This window comes from Corticium candelabrum, chromosome 18 (assembly GCF_963422355.1).
Source record: "Corticium candelabrum chromosome 18, ooCorCand1.1, whole genome shotgun sequence".
Taxonomy (NCBI): Eukaryota; Metazoa; Porifera; class Homoscleromorpha; order Homosclerophorida; family Plakinidae; genus Corticium; species Corticium candelabrum.
In genome coordinates this window covers 3,698,845-3,720,598 of record NC_085102.1, presented here as the reverse complement: position 1 = coordinate 3,720,598, position 21,754 = coordinate 3,698,845, and the positions used below count along the sequence as shown (strand labels likewise).

The 21,754-nt window shown below is 45.4% G+C and overlaps 1 protein-coding gene across 1 annotated transcript in view; it reads left to right on the top strand.

Annotated features, from left to right (window-relative positions):
• LOC134193701 (uncharacterized) overlaps nt 1-21,754 on the top strand; it is a 149,615-nt gene that overhangs the window by 109,512 nt on the left and 18,349 nt on the right. Inside the window, exon 7 of the mRNA XM_062662539.1 lies at nt 15-21,748. Within this exon, the coding sequence (XP_062518523.1) occupies nt 15-21,748 (21,734 nt within the window). The remainder of the gene's footprint in view (nt 1-14; nt 21,749-21,754) is intronic.

Here is a 21,754-nt window from a genome sequence, read left to right as displayed (position 1 = left end):
ACTTTTGGGTACAGAGTCGGCTAACACTTTCCTATCATTGACATCCGACTTTGTTCGAGATATGAACAAGAACAATGTGTCAGCTGTGCTAGCTGATGAGGCTCTACAGGCAGCGTCTGTTGTGAATGATGAGACCGCACCTAAATTAGAGACTTTCGATCTTAAGATGGACAACGGCACACTTCCTCTTTATGTGGTCCTACATTTTGACGAGACGGTAAACGCTGCGTCGCTCGACGCCACCAAACTACAGCTTCATGTTTCGGAATTTGATCGCTCAAAGGAAGTCGTGAATCTTACCGACGGCGTGTGGTCTTCAGTAGACACTGAGGACGTGATCATTACAATAGTTTCTGAGGACCTTGCTAATATTATCTCTGCAGCTCCACTCGGTCAAAGACGCTCAACAACGCACTTAACCGCTTTAACAGGTTTAGTCGCGGACATGTCAATGATCTACTTTGCAGACCCTGTAACGCTCAACGTAAGCGAGCACACTGCCGACCTTACACCTCCAGAAATGCGTTCTTTCAATCTTGATATGGACGATGGATTATTGACTTTAACATTTTCAGAGAAAGTCACTGCAAGCACTCTGATCGTGGCAAACATCTCGTTGCAAGGAGCTCGTATCAGGTCTCAGTCTTTCGTCACTCTAACTGGCGGTACAGTGTCTTCATTTGGAGATCTGGCTGTTAGAGTAGAACTTGAAAGCGCTGATCTTATTTCACTCAAGAAGATCATCGACTTGGCCACTTCTATTAATGACACCTACATCAGCGCAGTGAAAGGCTTTGTCTTGGACTATGCCAGCAATCAGGGTACCGCAATCTCTTCCAACGGCGCTCTGAAGGCAAGCGGGTTCGAACCAGATGCAACTGCACCTAACCTGATATCTTTCGAGATGTCTACATCAGTTGGCGTTTTGACTTTCACGTTTGATGAGACCGTAAGGGCGTCTTCGTACAATCCAGCTGGATTTACTTTGCTGAATAAGCGCCTGGGCTCCGTCCGATATCAGCTTACCGGAGGGTCAGTCGGATCAGTTGATGATACCGTCCTGACTGTCACCCTGTCGGAAGTAGATAGAAATTCTATCAAAAGCTTGTCTGGGTTGGCAGTGTCGGAAGCTACAACTTACATTTCTCTTTCTGACGCAGCTGTAATGGACATGAACGGCAACAAGATTGCAAGTATCTCGTCAAGCGATGCAATCAGGGTGTCAGTGTTCAAATCCGATTCTACTCATGCTATTTTGCGAACGTTCGATTTTGACTTGGATGAGGGGAAGTTGATTTTGCACTTTGACGAATCCATGAACGTGTCTAGTTTGAATCTATCCGAGCTTTCACTCCAGGACAAGACCGGAGTCAATGACACCGTCACTTTTATTCCTAGCGCAAGCTCTAGTAGTAGTCCTAACGGCGCTGATGTTACCATCGATTTGAGTATTGGAGACTTAAATGAAATCAAACTTATTTCTCTCTGTACTAATGACTTCCTTCTTGATTGCTACCTTGTATTCAGCAACGAGACCATCAACGACATGGTTGGGCAGAATGTCATTGGACGATCAGCAGACAATGCAATTCGGGTTACGGTGTTTACGAATGATACCACTGATCCTGTTCTTGAGACTTTCTCCTCGTTTAATTTGTCAACTGGCGATATTGTGTTGTCATTTACTGAGACTGTCGACACTAACAGTTTCGACTTTACTGCAATGACGTTACAAACTCTATTTGAAGACCCGCTGAAGAGGTACATGGTTAAGGCAGGAAATGTGAGTAAAAACTCTGCTGTCGTCACTGTTACTTTGAGTATGGATGATCTGAATGCAGTAAAGGAAGACAGCAGGTTGTGCACTTTCAGGGCAACTTGCTACCTTACTGTTACTCGTTTGCTTGTCAACGACATGGCTGGAAATAGTATTACTCCAGTAACTGACATTTATCCTGGAAGAATAGTATTGAACCTTATGGAAGATCGCGCTAGTCCAGTACTTCAATCATTCTCTTTGGATGTGGATAGTGGCAAGCTAGTTCTGACTTTCAACGAGCCTGTTTCTTCCGCTTCTCTGAATGCTTCTCAGATATTGATACAGAGTGATTCTAATTCGTCTATGGGAGTTGAAAGTGTCGCCTTATCATCAGATACCACTGGGACGTCGACGTTGGAGGTACTCGAGCTGTCATTGTCTGTCGTCGATTTGAACAATATCAAAGCCACAACTCTTGCTACAACGGTCAACGATACTTATCTGTCATTAACTGCCAGTGCAGTGAAAGACAATTCACGACTGCCAAACAATGTCGTTTCTGTCAGTTCTACTGACGCTCTGAAGGCTGCCAAAGTCACAGCAGACGTGACTCCTCCCGTGCTGGATGCGTTCACTTTCGATCTCAATGCAAACGTTTTGACCATGACGTTTGACGAACCTGTTAAAACATCTAGTTTAAATGTTAGTGGTTTGATCCTTTATTCTAGCGATCAGCTCAACGCGTCCTCCGTCAATTTAACTGACGCTCATTTGGAGACAGCAACGTCTTCAACTGTGATGAAGATTATTCTGTCGAACACTCAATCTGAGACGATCAAGGCCGACTCCGAATTTGGCATCGATGCTCGTAGCACGTTCCTCTCTGTATTGGCGGGTAGTGTTTATGACGTCGCAGATAATCCTATCTCTCTCCTTGCTCGTCAAAGGGCGTCTGATTATGTCGTCGATATTGCAAAGGCAGAATTATTGAATTTCTCACTGGACATGAACTTGGGTAGGATGACATTGACTTTCTCTGATGTAGTGCAAGGTGACGTGCACGGCAGTGCCATTCGAGTTCAAACAGGGAAAACGGCCAAAACGGGCGAGTTTGTTCGACTTACTGACTCAACTGGTCGTGACGTCTCCTCCAGCTACAGTCACCAAGTCGTTCTTGCTCTTGACTCTAACGACCTTCTCAACATAAATCTTGCACTTGAAGTTGCTACAAATATCAACAACACCTACATTGTTATCCGTGCTGACTTTGTTGACGATCATCTGGGTAGAGATATCGTGCCGATTACGGACGGAAACGCAATTCAAGCCCAATCTTTTACAGCAGATACTACGAGACCGGAGCTGTGGCGTTTTATCCTGGATATGGACGCCAGTCAACTCAACTTAACATTCACGGACACAATCAGCCAGTCGTCCTTCCAGGTGAATCAGTTGACGCTGCAAAGTAGATCAAATTCTAGCCAGGGCACGGTGTATTTACTAACTGGTGGTGACTTGATTTTATCAATGGATGCTAAGACTATTACAGTGCAATTGAATTTTGTTGACTCGAGTGAAATCAAGAAATTGACCGCACTGGGAACGAATATTAACAACACGTTTTTGTCGTTCACAGACGATACCGTTGTGGACCTATTCGGTAACAAAGTGGTCGCCAATAACGCGTCATCAGCTGCCCAGGCAGCCGTCGTCACACCCGATACAACCAGACCACAAATCGATGGATTCAACTTTGATCGCAATAGTGGAATCATTGTGATTACGTTCTCAGAGGTAGTGAACGTGTCTTCGTTGCGTATTGATGGTTTGACTCTTCAGGCGGTCAAGAATCTCTCAACAACGGACATTGAAACGGTAACTCTTACTGGTGGGAACGTCTCTGCGAATAATTCTCACGAAGTTCGTATCGAATTGACTAATTCGGACTTGAACAGAGTAAAACTTGTGAGGGATCTAGCTACAAGGTTTCGAAATACGTATATCTCTGCAAGCCTTAATACTGTGAGAGACATGGCGGGCTTAGGGTCGCAGGCTGTATCAGTGACTTTCGCTAGTCTTGTCAAGAAATATGTATCTGATGTGACCCCACCAGACCTAACTAGTTACAGCCTGGATCTGAATTCTGATGTCTTGACTTTGAATTTCTCGGAAGCGTTGTTTTCTGCTGATGTCGATATAACACAATTTACTATTCTTGCTGGACCAAATAATACCAGTCTTCTTCAGCTAACATCTGGCTCCGTTTCAGCAGTTAGTAGCACTGATTTCACTTTGGCTCTGAGTCGAGATGACTTGAATGCCATCAAGGAGGATACACGTCTTGCGGTGTCGTTGGACACTACATATATGGCTTTTAACAACCGTGCAGCACAGGATACTTCTGGAAATGACGTCGTTGAAATAGCAGTGCTCAATGCTCGGAAGGCATCCACGTATATGGAGGATAAGACAGCGCCTGTTGTCGAGTCTTTCAATTTGGATTTGGATCTTGGTCAACTTTCTGTGACATTTTCAGAGACGGTCAACCTGTCGTCTATCAACGTCGACTTGTTTGCTATTCAGGATGACAAATTTGACCGCAAATCAAGCCGGTCTTTAGTCGACACGGTTGTAAGTGGTGGTTTTGCTGATCGATTTTCAGTCAAACTTGCAAAGGACGACATTAATGCGATCAAACAGTCAGCCACAATTGCAAAGTCAACCAACTCGACATTCTTGAATGTGTCATCTGCTGCCGTTACGGACATGAACGGTAATGCTCTCGTGGGCTTGAGCGAGGCTGTTTTGGTGGGAATGTTAAGCAATGATATGTCACCTCCAGATCTGTCTACCTTCGATTTAGACATGGATGAAAGTGAGCTGAGACTGTCATTCGACGAGAGCATCAATAGAGGCGACTTCAACCTCACCGGTGTGACGCTTGTTTATAGCTCTGTAACGCGAGACGCTTCGAAAGAACACACTCTGACCGGCGGTACCGTGCGCTTTGAAAACTTCAGTGCTACTGCGGTCATTGAATTCACTGACTTTGATCTTGATACTATAAAGGTGAATCCAGATCTTGCAACTAAGCCGTCAAACGTGTTTGTTCTTATTTCAAAGTCAACGGCTAGTGACTTATTTGGAAACACCGCTGAAGAGCTTGTATTGCCTAATGCAGTACCAATCGCTTTGTTTACAAACGACACGAAGAGTCCTGAATTTTTGTCGTTTGATCTGGATGTGGACAATGGAACCATATCGATGACATTCAGTGAAGCTGTTGATATTGATCTCGATCTATCTTCTGTAACGGTCCAGTCTAGTTCGTCGTCATCTCTTGTTTCTCGGACTCTCTTTTCGAGTAGTGCTATTCAGCGAGTGCTCAACGTCGTCACAGTGAGAGTGGGTGAGTCGGATTTGAACGTCATCAAGGCTACTCGTTCACTTGCAACAGCAGAGAACAATACATTCATTTCTATGACTCAAAGAGCTGTCAAAGACACCAGCGGTAATGAGATTGTTCCTGTACTGCCCTCTTCTGCACAAAGGGTCGGTGCCTTGATCCCAGACGGCAGTCCTCCGTCGCTCACCGCTTTTAGCATCAATGCAAAATATGGTAACACCACATTGTATTTCAGCGAAGCCGTCGATGTATCTACTCTATTACTCGAGCAGCTGACTTTACAAGACAATTCAACGAAAGTGACTTACAACTACAGTCTCACTGGAGGAACAAGCAAGTCTTCACAGACTTATAACTCAATTGAAGTCCAATTGACGCCTGCCGATTTGAATGAAATCTACCGACTGCCGTTGTGTACGAGAACCGACGACTGTTACCTCATTTACACTGCCGACTTAGTCAAAGACTTCAGTGGCATTTCGATAGTAGAGAGACCTGACGGGCAAGCGGTGAAAGCCATTATGTATACAGTTGACACAACTGCGCCGACCGTCGTGACGTTTACTGAATTTGACTTGGACTCCGGTATTTTTACATTGGAGTTTTCTGAAACAATGAGAGCGAGTTCTGCTAATTTCAGTGGCTTGACTTTTCAGAAACGTCTTATTCCGTCAAGCAGTTATACACTCACTGGAGGAGAACTGATCTCTGATGACAATACTACGGTAACAGTTAGGCTCAGTCCGGAAGACTTGAATAACATCAAGAGTCTCGGTGATGTTTGTTCGGACGATGTGAACTGTGTGGTTAATGCGGCTGCCGATTTTCTAATGGACATGGCGGGAAACAAGATGCAAGCTGCTCTCGAGAGCGTTGTAGGCTTTGTTTATGATACCGGCACGCCAGTCATGACGTCATTCGCTTTGAATATGTTCGAGGACCTAATGTCTTTTACCTTTGACGAAGCAGTCGCCGTTTCTACTTTCCAGTTTACGTCTGTGACTCTCCAGAATGCGTTCAACGCTACCATTTCGCATACTCTTACTGTTGGTACAAGACTAACAACGGTCAGAAGTGCAAATATTTCTATAAAGCTACACGATGACGACGTCATTGCCTTGAAGGCTCTTGATTTGGCTTCATCTATGAATGATACCTATCTAACAGCGTCGGCGGATACAGTACAAGATCTTGCTATCAGTCGACCAAATAGTATGAAGCCTATTGTGAATGCAGTGAACTCTCTTCGCGTATCAGCTTATACCGTGGACGTCGGAAGGCCAATGCTATCTGCATTTAGTCAGCTGGACTTGAATCAAGGTGAGATGCTACTGGAATTCTCAGAACCGGTTGATTTGGATACCATAATATTGTCTAATTTCACACTGCAAGACCGGTCGAGCAACACAACGGAGAGTTTGTCTCTTACTGGAGGCACTGCGCATTACACCGATGCTTCTACCAAGTTGCAGTTGTTGATCAAATTGTCGTCTGCTGATGTGGAGAGCTTGAAGTTGACGACCATCCTTGCTAAGTCCGCAACGTCTTCCTACATGTCGGTTGCTGCTGGAGCTGTACAGGATATCGCTGGGAATGATCTTGTTGCGATTGACGAGTCTTCAGGGTTGCAGGCAGTTACCTACTTGGTCGATCTCGGTGCACCCAGGCTGCAGTCATTTGATTTAGATCTGAACAAGGGATTGCTGTCTCTGTCTTTCGACGATGTTGTACGGATTAGCACTCTGAATCCCAACTTTTTGACATTGCAGAGTGACTTGCGTAGCAGCAGCACCTACAGACTGACCGGTGGAACGACTAGTAGCAATGATGGATACCGAGTTGACTTGAACGTGACCGACAATGATCTCAATGAAATCAAGAAGCTTCGTATGTTGGCCACTAACAGCTCTAACAGTTTCTTGTCACTCACTTCCCAGACAATCAAGGACGTCTCAGGAGTCGCTGTCGTTGGTATTGTACCCGAAGAAGCTGTGAGAGTTCAGAACTACACTGAAGACAGTACGCGACCACAGCTCGAGTCCTACACTGTTGATATCAATCTGGGTTACATTTATTTGACCTTCTCGGAGACCGTCGACGTAAAGACCATTAAAGTAACAACTCTGACTCTGCAGAATGCACCAAATATATCCGATGCGAGTGAGGTGTTTACCTTGACTGGAGGAATACCGTCTCTTACTGATTCTGAAAAAGACGTGAAAGTATATTTCACAAAATTGGATTTAGACGAAATCAAGAGGTCGTACACGTTGGGTACTCACTTGGCCAATACTTATCTCTCATTTTCAAGCGACTTTATTGTAGACATGAACAACAACACCATTGTTGCTATACCGTCTGCTAATGCCTTGAACATCACAGTCCACATCGAAGACATCACGCCACCTACTTTGGAATCTTTCAAGTTGGATATGAATACTGGCGTCTTAACTTTAACGTTCTCTGAAACTGTACGAGCATCTAGTTTCAACTCAGATCGTGTTCAGCTCCAAAGTAAAAGTCGAATCACATCATTTGGAACGGAATGGTTCAGGCTGACGGGCGGTGAGAGTTCCAACAACGACAGCACCGTTATTTCGCTCAGCATTACGACGCAGGATTTGAATGCCATCAAAGCACGTGAAAGTCTCGCTATATCTAACATCTCGACTTACATTCAGTTGAGGTACGACACGGTTCGGGACATGAATGATGTGGCGATCAACGAAGTCTCGAATCTTAGTGCCATTATTGCATCTAGCTTTGATCCAGACCTAACGGCACCCAGTCTACAGAAATTTGAATTGGATATTGACTCTGGTACCTTAACTCTGATCTTTTCCGAGACCGTCGATGCCTCTTCTTTGGACGCCTCCAAACTGGTGCTGCACAACCAGAGCACACCAATGACGTCATTGTCGTATCGACTAACAGGCGGATCTCCATCAATGAGTTCGGCTACTATTATACTTTCCTTGTCTCGACCAGACTTGGACAATGTTAAGGTCCTTACAGGCTTGAGTGTCTCTGTTAACACGTCGTATTTGACCGTTGACCCTGTTGCAATACGTGACATGACTGGCAATCTTTTGGTTGGTATCAGTGAGAGTGGTTTGCAAGCTAATATCTACGTATCTGATGCAACACCACCCCAGCTCAGTAACTTCACAGAGCTTGACATGAATAGTGGAATCATGACGCTTTCGTTTAACGAAACGGTAAACTCTGCAAGCTATACACCTTCGAAGATTTATATTCGCAATGGCCGTCCTGGCTCTGCGGAACGGGCTCTGACGGGAGGTGAAGTGATTGATACAAGCAGCTCAGTCTTGAGAGTTCAAATGAGTGTAGAGGATACCAATGCGATTAAAGTAATTACTACTCTTGCAACATCGGATGTCAACTCGTACATTTCTCTGATGGATGGAGCGTTTTCTGATATGAACAATAACAGTATTACTGCAGTAACCTCAGCGGATGCTTTCCGCACAGAACGATTTATTGATGACAGAACTCCACCAGAATTGTCTTCGTTTGACTTATCCATGATGGGCGGCCTTTCTCCATTGTTGTTAACTTTGCACTTCAACGAGTCGGTAGACGTCAGTACATTAAACGTGTCAGAAATTATTCTGCAGCAAGTCGCTAATCAATCAACACTCAATGTCTCGTTGATACTAACGGGTGGCTTGTTTGATGCACAGGATACTGCAGACGTTGTGATCAATGTTACTGCGAGTGACTTTGCTGCGATCCAAAGACTATATCCTCTCGCATCGTCCATCAATACAACTTACATCTCACTGAGCAGAAATCTCGTCGTCGATATGGTTGGACTGCCCGTCTTACCAATAGACAACACAAGCGGAAAACGGATTTTAGAACACACTGCTGACTTAACCCGACCGAGCCTACTTGGTTTCAACCTAGATATGAACACGGGTGTTCTGCTGTTAAGCTTTGATGAGGACATCAACCCTAATTCATACAAACCCAAACGTTTCATCCTTCAGTCACAACAGGCACTCATTGCTCCGTTTTATACTCTAACAGGAGGCAACGCATCTTCTGGTGGTAAGAATCGTATTTCCATTTCGTTGACTACCGAAGATCTCAACAATATGAAGAAGAGAGTAGGTCTTGCAGACGCCGTGAAGACAGCCTATTTGTCTGTTGCTGTTTCAGCTGTGCAAGATCTGTCCAACAACGACTTGCATGCTGTGTCATTTGATAGTGCCGTCGAAGCTAGTGCTTTTACAGAAGACAAGACACCACCCACTCTACTTTATTTTGATCTGCAATTGAATACTGAAGTGCTCTATCTGTATTTCTCAGAGACAGTCAACGCGTCGTCTTTCGACTCAACGCAGATTACTCTTCAAGCTTCTAGACGATCTAATTCACCAAGCTATACTCTCACTGGCGGACTGTTGCCGTCGGTTGACGACAGTCTTATGACATTAAATCTGTCAGAAACAGATAGAAACGCCATTAAGGCCGTCACAGAGTTAGCTGTATCGTCCGACTCGACTTATCTGTCTCTGACTGCAGACGCGGTGCTAGACATGAACGGAAATCAATTGTCACGGGTTGTTGGACAACGTGTGCGTACTTATGGCAACGACAGTACGGCTCCGCGCCTGGTTACAGCAGACATGGACGTTGACGAGGGTAAATTGATTTTGTCCTTTGATGAGACTGTTAACGTTTCTTCACTGAACATACCATCTCTGACTTTAAGTACCAGCGCTGACTCGTTGCTGTCAGTGTCTTTGCGACTAAACTCGAGCACCGGACCATCTCTAGATACAGCAAGTGTCACCGTCGATCTTAGCGCACGTGATCTCAACGAGCTGAAGCTTAAACGTATATGCTCTTCTGCTTCTAACTGTTTCATTAGCTATTCTTCATCTCTGGTACGAGATATGGTGGACCTGATATTGTCTTCTGATATCAATGGATCGACGGTCGCAATTGATGGATACACTCCTGATACGTCTGGTCCGGAACTGGTGAAGTTCTCGAAATTTGATCTGCAAGAAGGATATATGACTTTGGAGTTTTCAGAGACTGTGAACTCGTCGACACTGAATGCGTCTGCGATCAACTTGCAAACGCTGTTTGAGGATCCTGTAAGTCGACTTGCGCTTACCGACGTGTCTGTATCTGAAAACAGCCACATCGTTGTTCTCACTCTAAGCGAAGAGGACTTGATTAACGTGAAGAAAGACAAGCATCTGTGTTCTCGTCGGGGCACGTGTTACATCACTATGACTTCATACGCCGTTGAAGACATGGCGGGTAACAGAAACGTACCAGTGAAGGACGCGGAGCCTGGAAAGTTGGTCAAGGAGTTTATAAGTGACGAAAAGTCTCCGTCTCTATTGTACTTTGATCTGGACATGAATGATGGAGAACTTTATCTTGGATTTGACGAGGTCGTAGATCCAGCTACTTTGGTGTCCTCCGGCATCACCTTAACGGGAAAGAACGAGACAACTGACGACGATTTGAAATATCGATTGGAATCGGGGACACAGTCTATGAGTCAGCCGGGAAGAGAGATCCTGGTATCTCTAACGACCACTGACGTCACCAAACTAAAAGCCTCGTCTTTTGCTAAAGATGAGAATTCTTCTTACGTTACCGTGACTGGTGTAGTCGTGAAAGACATGGCATTTGATGCCAACCCTTCACTGGCAGCGGTTGGCGTGGTAGTTCGTTCGTACATTCCTGATTCGACGCCACCGTTGCTACTTTCTTATGACCTCGACTTGAATAAGAACAATCTCGTTTTGACATTCAACGAGCCAATGGATTCTTCAACGCTGAACTACTCATCAATACAGATTCACGATTCTTCTTCTGTTTTCTCTGTTTATCTGTCCGGAGGCTCTGCAAGTGGACAGTCTGATCTTACGGAGATAGTCATTGTTCTCAACAACGAGGACTTGGCTAGTTTGAAGCTTGATCCATCGTTTACTGCTAATGACAGTGACACGTTTGTTAGTCTCAGAAATTCAACTATTGCTGATCAAGCAGGCGTTTTCTTGATCTCAACGACTGATGTGGCGGGCAGCATTGTACATGATACCGAGCCTCTGAAACTGATTTCATTCGATATTGATATGTTTACTGGACTCATGAATCTGACTTTCAATGACGTAGCACTTGTGGATTCTTTAGACGCAACCGGAATTACCATCCAAGATGACGTTAAAAGAGGACTTTCATTTACGTTTACTGCATCAACAGTAGCTCAAAGTACAACATCTGGGCATCGTATTGTAGTTCTAATATCAGGAGAAGATCTGTACAATTTGAAGTCGAACTCTCCTCTGGCTACGTCAACGCAGACGACGTTTATAACTATTCAAGCTAGAACCATTAGAGACTGGGAGAACGAAGACGTTCTAGCTATTACTGATGGAAACGCTCTGCAGGTGTCGACATTCAAGGCCGATGTGACCGAACCTGTGCTGCTTGCCTACAGTTTGAACATGACTGCTGGTGAGCTTGTGCTTAGCTTTTCGAAGCCGGTTGATGCGTCATCTACAATCTTTACGGAGCTAACGCTACAAAACCAGAAGAACGTTTCCGAGGCAGACAGCGTGTTGACGCTAACTGGTGGATCCACTGCGTCACAGGCTGGTGGTTTACAGGTCGTAGTCGCCTTTAACGCTGCTGATTTGAACCGATTGAAAGCGGACAGTTCTTTTGGAACTGCTAGCAACAATACATTCCTTTCACTGCCAGCTACTGCTGTGAAGGATCTTGCTGGTAACAACGTAACAAGCGTGAGTAGTGAGGCTGCACTCGGTGTGTCATCCGTCACTCCAGATACAGACTCTCCTCGATTGAGTTCTTTCACTCTGGATCTGGGTAGGGACGTTCTTGTGTTGACGTTCTCTGAGACGATCCTGTTGTCCACCTTTAACGCTACCTACTTGACGCTGCAGAACCGCGTTAACATCTCGATGGCATCAGCTTTTGTACAACTGTCAGGAGGCAACGCTATCGTCATGGATTACCGGATCGTGGAGCTAGAGTTAGACGACAAGGCAGTGGACTACATCAAGACAAATCGGGATATCGGCAACAGGATTTCAAACACTTTTATTTCGGCTCTTCTTACCACCGTCCGAGATGCCAACAATAATGAGCTTAGGGCAGTACCTGCATCGAATGCTGTAAGGATTGAGTCGATTGTAGAGGATTTATTGCGTCCTAATTTGACGAGCTTCTCGCTGGATCTTTCTAAAAACGAGCTGCTGTTGACTTTCAGCGAGCCGTTAGACATATCTACGTTTAACATTTCTGATCTCTTGCTCGTGAATTCAACGACTGCTTTGACGAAACGAGTACGTCTCACAGGTGGCAGTTACCCGCAAATTGATAGCAGAGTTATCAAAGTTCAACTCAATACCTTGGACTCCGACGCAGTTAAGGTACCATCTGATGTCGGGACGGACGTTAATAACACGTACTTGAGTTTCTCATCGAATCTTGGTACTGACGTAGATGGTAATGCTGTGGTGGGACGGTCGCTTTCAAGTGCAATCCAGGCGTCAACCGTTGTCGAGGATACAGAACCACCGGTTCTCCTCTCATTTGATATTGACTTGAACCGGAATGTATTGATATTGACGTTCAGTGAAGCGGTCGATGTTACCAGTTTCCGACCCAATCTATTTACTCTAGAAGACGATTCCGGTCTGGTGAACTACACTCTTGGAAATACATCAAAGATTGTCGGTGACTCGGCTTCTGTCATTACACTACAGTTGGGCAACGCAGATCGTGACAGCGTGAAGGCTAATCAGTTATTATGCGTCTCTAACGACAGCTGCTATTCGAAGTTGTCGCTATCGACAATCAAGGACCTACAAGGCAATGAAATCTTGGAGACTTTTGTCAAGATTAAGGCCTCATTGTTTACTCCAGACGTAACCGGTCCTGGACTGGATTATTACAACATAGACTTGAACACCAACGAAATACATCTTTATCTGAACGACTACCTAGTGTTGAGCACCTTCAATGTGAGTACATTGACTGTTGTGAGTCAGAGCTCGCTTTTAGGCGCCATCACACGTAGTCTGAATCACAACAGCACAGTATCGTATGATGTGGGATTTATCAAGATCGAACTCGACGAGGAGGACCGAGACAGTCTCCGAAACACGTCTGGTGTATTTTCTTCTGTTCATGACACATTTCTTACGATCTCCTCCGGCGCAGGTTTTGACATCGACGGAAATGCTTTCATTTCTGTGGTTTCGCCACGGCAAGCGTCTGAGGTCATCTCGGATAGAACGCGGCCAGGGATCGTCTCAGCCGCGTTGAATATGAACGACGGAGTGCTGGATGTGACATTTAGCGATACAATTAACTACACAACGTTTAGTTCTTCCAACATGTTTATTCAAGACCGAATTGACAATCCATCGGTGTCTATTGCTTTGTCTGGTAGCACAATAAGATCCGAGCACTCATCTGTTCTCAAATTAACCATCTCTCCTAGCCAGTTAAATATGATCAAGGCTAATAGGCAAGTGGCGACATCATTAAACAATTCGTTCGTCAAGGTGGTAAACACTACTGCAGTCGATATGGCTGGTCTCGCTACGATTGAGGATGTGATACGCGTCTCTACCTATGTGGGTGATGTTACCCGACCACAATTGGTTAGTGTAGCCGTCAACTTGCACAACGCTACTGTGACTCTTACGTTTACGGAGGCTGTCGAATCGTCCTCGCTGAATGTGTCACATCTCTCACTTCAGAATAATCTGACGGCCAGTGTGGAGACATTCGCGTTCGAAGGCTTTAGTTTCGTCGGTCCGGATTCCGCTGAGTTGATATTTGGAATGACGAAATCGGACGTCGATCGACTCAATACATTGCCTTTCTGTACCAGCACTGCAGATTGCTACGTTGTCTTCTCAACCGGTTTGGTGAAAGACATGGTTGCTCTTCCTGTTAAACCTCTCTTAGATACAACAGCCGTGCAAGTCAGTAGTTTCACCGAAGACAAGATTCCTCCGGAGCTTTTCGAACTGAAGCAAGTAGACATGGATGAAGGCACGTTTACTCTCGAGTTTACTGAGACCGTGAGAGTTTCAAGTATTAGAACTACGCAAGCGGTCTTCAAAAACTGGTACGACAACGGTTTAGGTGTGCCAGCAGAACGCCGTTTAACCGGAGGCACTTCGAGCAGTTCTGACGGTACCACTGTTGTCATACAATTTGGTTTAGCAGATTTGAACTACTTGAAGAAGAGCGTTAGTTTATGCACTGGGAAGCTCAATTGCTATCTAAGATTCACAGGTCTTTTTATAACCGACATGGCTGGCAATGCAGTGCAGGCTCTTGGTGATACCGTCGCTAATCAGGAGTACACGAGACCACGAGACTTTATCCAAGATTCAACAGGACCGACAATTGACTCTTTCAGCTTGAACATGGAGACAGGAGTCATGACTGTGACTTTCAGCGAGTACGTCGACGATCGCTTTTTTGAACCGTCTGCAATAACAATACAAGATGCATTCAACAGATCTGTCAGCTACACACTGACAAACACTCCAAAGCCGTCCGACTTGTCTTTGAACCCTACCTTTGTTATTACTCTATCAGGTGACGATGTTGCTGGCATTAAGGCGGTCAGTGGCTTAGCCATTAATAGAGATTCGACGTTTTTGACTTCAACGTCGGCTTTGACTCGTGACACTGTTTCACCTGTCAATAACTTTGCCGTCGCGTTGATCGACGGCGTCAATGCTCTTCAGGTGACGAACTATACGGGCGACTCTACCAACCCGAGGGTTATTGAATTTTTGTTGTTGGACATGGGAGTAGGAACTGCCGAGATTCGCTTCTCTGAGCCTATAGACACAGAGACGATCCAATATAACAAGATTAGGATTCAAGCAACGAGCACGGGAGGGTCGTACCTCAACTTGACAGGCGGAGTTGCGACACTAGGAAACGATCCAACTGTTCTCGTCATCGTGTTGGCAAACGACGACGTGCTGAGTCTCAAGCTAAATACGGCATTGGGTGCACAGCGTTCTAACTCTTATCTTGCCATCGACTCTAGTGCTGTCAGCGATGCAGCTGGAAATCCGGTTGAGCCACTAGCTGCGCGTCAGGTTCAGGGGCACACGGCAGATAATCTGGCTCCTCAAGTGTCGGAATTCACTGTGGACATGGAGAATGCGTTACTGACTTTGACGTTTGACGATGTCGTGGCACCATTGCAGTTGATTGTAACGAGATTGGCACTGCAAGGAGACATGACCGGAAGCGATTCTGAGTCTGTGTTCACGCTTACTGGAGGCTCGACCGACAGTCCTCGTGGGTTCGAAGTTGCCATAAACATTACAGAAGACGATCTGAGGGAGATTAATCGTCTCCCAGGAGTAGCGACGAGTCGTAACAACACTTATTTGACTATGCAAGTTGGCACAATTACTGACGTGAGTAATCTGGGGAATGTTCCAATAGTCAACCCTAATGCCAAACAAGTTACTGTCTTTGCTCCTGACACAACTAAGCCTTACCTGTTATGGTACCAGTTGAACATCACACAGCGTGTTTTGGTCTTCCGTGTGTCGGAAGTCATATCTTTGGCGTCTGTTGATCCTAGTGGATTTACTCTTCAGAGCGTCAGCAACGCGACTGGCAATTATGAAAGTTATAGTTTAACTTCTGTAGATATCTCGGAGACCGACACGGAAACGTATACCATGATAGTGTCCGACATAGACGTTCATCGTCTTACTCAACGACCGGTACTTGCCACCTCTATCTCTACGACTTTCTTGACCCTTGATTCTAAAGCGTTTACGGACGCTGGTGGAAATCCTGTTATTAGTATCTCGAGTGAGAACGCTCTCCAAGCAACGTCAGTAACTACGGACCTCATTGGTCCTGTGCTGCAGAGATATACTCTTGATATGAATTTGGGTGAGCTTCAGATGACATTCTCGGAGACAGTTAACGTAACTGGACTTAAACCCAGCGACTTAATGCTGCAGAATGCAAAATCCGTCTACACAAGCGATGATATGTTTGAGCTGGCAGGTGGAGAAATCACATTTGACGGAAAAGATTTAGGATTTGTCGGCTCGGCTATTATCACACTTAAATTCTCATCGACGGATTTGGACAACCTGAAGCTTGATTTGAAAATCGGTACATCTCGTAACGATACGTTCTTGGTCTACGGTCGTGGCATCGTTCAAGATATGAATGGCTTGGTTCTAGCAGCAGCGCCAAACGGCAGTGCCATACAAGCCTCTCGTGTTATTGATGATACAACTGGTGCCGTTCTGAATCATTTCGATTTTGATTTGGACAGTGGAGTATTGACTTTGTCGTTTAACGAATTAACGAGGGCATCGACGTTTGTTGTGGACAATCTGACCTTTGTCGACTCTACTGCCACACCTCGGAACACGTTCACACTGACATCTGATTCTTACACGACGACGACTCAGGATAGCAGAGCGTTCACTGTCATTGTTGGATCTCAAGATCTAGAGCGTCTGAAGGCTGTACTAAGTGTAGCCAAGACAAAGGAAACAACTCTGCTGACAGTCGGAGCTCGAACCGTCAAGGACGTCTTGAACAATACTGCTTACGTCATAACGTCGGAGAACGCCGTCAGAGCTCGGAACTACACTGCTGATTCGGTAGCACCGTCGTTGGACTCATTCTACCTAGACATGAATACTGGCTTGATGACGCTAAACTTTTCCGAGCCAATAGACGTCTCATCGTTAGACCTTGATTTTCTAACTGTCCAAGGTGCGTCTGTGAGAGGTGAGAACTTGCAATTTGACCACACAACTGTGATTACCTCAAAGAACAACGAGAAGACCGTCGAACTGGAAATTTCTGAGGCAGAATTGAACAGATTGAAAGGTCTTTCGTCGGTAGCTCTTGATATAGAATCAACCTACGTCTCCCTCTCGACATCTTTTATTGCAGACACGAGTGGAAACAACATTACAGCTATTAGCAGTAACATGGCCAAGAAAGCGTCCACATTTTTTCCCGATATTGTACAGCCTCGCCTGCTGTCGTTCGATCTTCTTTTTACTAATGGAGTCCAGCCCGTTCGCTTTGTATTGCATTTCTCTGAAGCTATTAATGTTTCGTCGGTCAATCTCAAAGAAGTAACTTTGCAGGATAAGTCGAATAGCATGACAACTTTGACGTTCAACAACTTTACAAGTGCTGTTCCGCTCCTCAATGAACGGGATGTGACTGTAGTCATCAATGATGTGGACTTGGCGACTTTGAGAGATCTTGTGCCGCTTGTCAACGAGCGCAACTCTACGTTCCTATCCGTGTCGTCAGCTGCGTTGACCGATATGGCGGGTCTACAGATTGAGAGTGTGTCGGGTCAACCGGTTGGTCAACACGAAGTGGAGATTGTACAGCCGAGACTTGTGTCGTTTGAGTTCAACGTCAACACGAGCATTATGCTGTTTACGTTTACAGAGAGGGTTCGAGCGGACTCTTTTGATGCAAAGAAAATCACAATCCAGAGTTCTTCCGACGCATCTGGAACTGCTTACACGTTCTCAAGCGCTGGTGTCGTAACCAGTGTGAATGACACGGTATTGCAGCTGGAAGTGGCAATCTCTGACATGGACGGATTGCAATACAACAGCGCTCTCGCTATTAGTGCCAATACCACGTACCTGTCTTTCACCCAAGGTCTCGTGGGAGACGATTATCTCAACTTGGTAGAGTCGGTGGGTACGTCGGCTGCTCTGAAAGTTTCAGACTTTACCGCGTTGACTGGGTTACCGTTCCTCGAGTTCGCTAAACTTGACCTGAATGGTAACAAGCCTCTGGAACTTCGATTTCACGTGACACTGAACATCAGTTCGTTCGACTTCACTCAGATCAAGCTAGTCAACGCGACCAGTCCACCTCAGAAGTTGTTCACGTTTAAGTCCGTTACTCTATCTTCTACGGATAGTGCGTTGGTACTCGTTACTATATCTAAATCGGAGAAGACCGAGCTGAAGCAGACGCCGGGATTGGCTGAAACAGTGGATAACACTTTTATTGCCATCACGAACGCGACCGCTGTTGATCTGAGTGGTCGTGCGGTTGTTGCGATACTTGAGACAAACGCAAGGCGGTTCGACGTCGTTGTGTCCGACACGGAGCCTCCTAACATTGAAACCTTTGACCTGGATTTGAATACGGGCACTCTGACGCTTGTCTTTGATGAGACTGTTAATGGAACGTCTCTCAGGACGACGGGTCTGACGTTCTTGAGTAAAGATGCGGAATTGGCTGCTAGATATACTTTGAATTCGAGCTCTTTCACAACCGGCAGTGATGTAGTTATGATTACTGTTCAATTGAGTACAGTCGATTTGGATGGCGTCAAGGGCGCACTTTTGTGTTTTTCAACAGCAGACTGCTATATCACATGGGCGAATGATACAATTAGTGATATTTTTGGATTGTCTGCGAGAGATCCAGGAGTCGGTAATGCTGTTCAGGCGCGATCTGTTGATCAAGACATAGTGCCACCATCTTTGTTGAGGTTTACGGAGTTTAATCTTGCAGATGGAACCATTTCTCTCGAGTTCTCCGAGGCTGTGAATGGATCATCGTTTGTTCCCAGTTATTTGACTCTACAATCGCTATACGAGAACCCTGTTAGCTCTTTCACTCTGCTTGGTGGTCACGTCATCAACGGTAACAAGAAGACTGCCGTCATTGGTTTAAGTTTGAACGATCTAGAGTTGATTAAGACTAACGGTCAGCTATGCACGGGAAGAGGAACTTGCTACGTCACAATCCGCGATTCTTTAGTAACAGATATGGCTGGTTTTTCAGTAGGAAACGTCACTGTTGGGCTGCTTGCTGATGCCTTTGTAGAAGACACGTCATCACCCGTGCTGAGAAGTTTTGATCTAGACATGCAGCGTGGAGTGCTAACCCTCAACTTTGATGAACCCGTGGACGCATCTTCCGTCAAGACCGACTTCCTGACGTTACTGGGCTCTACAAGTAGTACAGACAAGTACGAGCTTAAGTCTAGCAGAGCCAATGATACAGATTCTAGTACAATAACAGTGACTTTATCAAGTGAAGATGTGGAAGGTCTGAAGTCCATCTCGTTGGCAAAGGACAGAGACAGTACATACTTAGCGGTCTCAAGCGGTGCGGTCCAAGACCTTGCCAGAATTCCTAATGAAATCGAGGCTATTGCTGCGAAGGACGCGATTCGAGCAACACAATACGTTAAAGATTCTGTTCCTCCTCAACTCACCAGCAGTACACTTGATCTCATCCAAGACGTTCTTATTTTGATCTTTAGCGAACCGATAACACTCTCTACGCTAGATCTAGCCAAGATTTCTATCTCTTCGTCGGTCGGATCAGATGAGATTACTCACTCACTCACGGGCGGAACTGTTGAAGAAGAGAATCAGTATGGTACCAGTGTTATTACGATCAATCTATCATCAAACGATCTAATAGCTATCAAGATGAATCGATCTCTGGCTGTCGATGCCTCCAACACGCGTCTGTCGTTAACACCAGCGACTGCTACGGACACGGCGGAGAATTCGATCATCTCTTCCAATGCCACAGTCACACGACTTGTACTTGACACAAAGTCGCCGTCTCTAGTGGAGTATTCCATCGATTTACATCTTGGAGAGTTGAACTTAACTTTTGATGACGTAGTTGTCCCGTCTACTTTTAAATCAGAATCTATTACTATCCAGAGTGCTAAGAAGCGCGTTCCAGGCCAATTTTTCACTTTGACGGCGTCAAGTACGACTTTGAGTAAAGCCGGATACACGGTTGTGGTAGACTTTGGTGACGACCTTCAGAGTATCAAGTTTATCAACCATCTCGCAACGAGCAAGGATACAACATTTTTGACTCTCCGTGCTGATGCAGTTGATGACGCCGTTGGACGTGATAATGTCGCTATTACAGACGGAAAAGGGCTGCAAGTGGCGGACTACAGAGCAGACCTGGTAAGACCTGAATTGACGCAGTATCAATTTGACCTCGACAGTGGACTATTGTTCATGACATTTACGGACACTGTCGACGTTCACTCCATCGTTTACAGCGGCATCTTGTTTCAAGACTTGGCCAGCAGTCCTCAGCTTACTTACAGACTCAGCAGTGGGAATGCCTCTTTGCAGCAGGATGGTGTTGTGTTGGCTATTACTCTGAGTCGTAGAGATATTGATGGACTGAAAGCTCTTCGTCACCTGGCTGACTCGATAAACTCAACTTATTTATCGATGTCTAGTGTCGCCTTGAAGGACATTGCTGGGAATAATGTAACTGCCATTCCAGTTGATGCTGCTGTCAAGACTGACTTCTTTACTGAAGATGTTACCGATCCGTTCTTGGAGTTTTTCACCTTGGACTTGAACAAGAACGAACTGACACTGCAATTTAGCGAGACCATCGACATTTCTCAGTTCCATACGTCGTCTTTTACACTGCAGAGCGCTTCGAATGGAACGAAATCAGGGACGGAAGAGTACAGGTTAACCGACATCATGATTGGCAACAAGAACCGAGCCACTGTGGTTATACCTTTGTCACAAACTGATGAAGACGAAATCAAATTGAAGCAAATTCTCGCTACGTCTGTTAATACTACTTTCATTCGGTTCGAGTCTTCCGCTGCTTACGACATGACATCGAATATTATCGAACCTTCTCCAATTGATGATGCTCAGCAGGCGCACATCTTAGATGTCGATGTCACCTCGCCTGCAATTGTCTCTTATGACTTTGATTTAGACACTGGTCTCTTGACAACCACATTCACTGACGGAGTCGATATAACTTCTTTTAGTGCAAGGAATTTATCGTTCTTGAGCGGAACGTCAGATGAACTTAACGCCACGGTCGTGTCGTACACACTCACTGGTGGAAGGGCAACGTCTGATGATAGACGAATCGTCGACATCTCACTTGCTCGCTTCGATCTCAACCAACTGAAGAGTCTGATCACTTTAGCAACATCTGTGAATAGCACGTATATAACTGCGACTGCTGGTCTTTTCAACGATTTGAGAGATAATCCTATTGTTCCGGTCGCATCTCTGAAAGTGTCTTCATTTACCGGGGATCAAACGAAACCGCAACTCGACTACATCACTTTAGACTTGAATTCTGGTCGTTTACTTTTACATTTCGACGAGTACATCAACGCCACTTCGTTGACGACATCTTTGTTCACTATTCAAGATTCTCCGTTTCCGATCGAACTGAGGCGTTTGCAGGACAGCAGCGTCGTTACCAAATTAGACGACGTTATTGAAATCGAGATCGGGAAGAACGATTTAACCGCTTTGAAGTTGGACACAGGTCTTGCAACATCCACTGACAACAGTTACGTTTCATTCACCGGAGACATCACGGATTCAGCAGGAAACGCATTTAGTGGTTTAGCTAGAGCAAAGAAGGTTCTCAAGTATGTAGCAGACACCACTGGTCCAGAAGTAACATCTGTCACGTTGGATCTCAATGTGGGCAAAATGGTGATGACATTCAATGAGCCAGTTAGT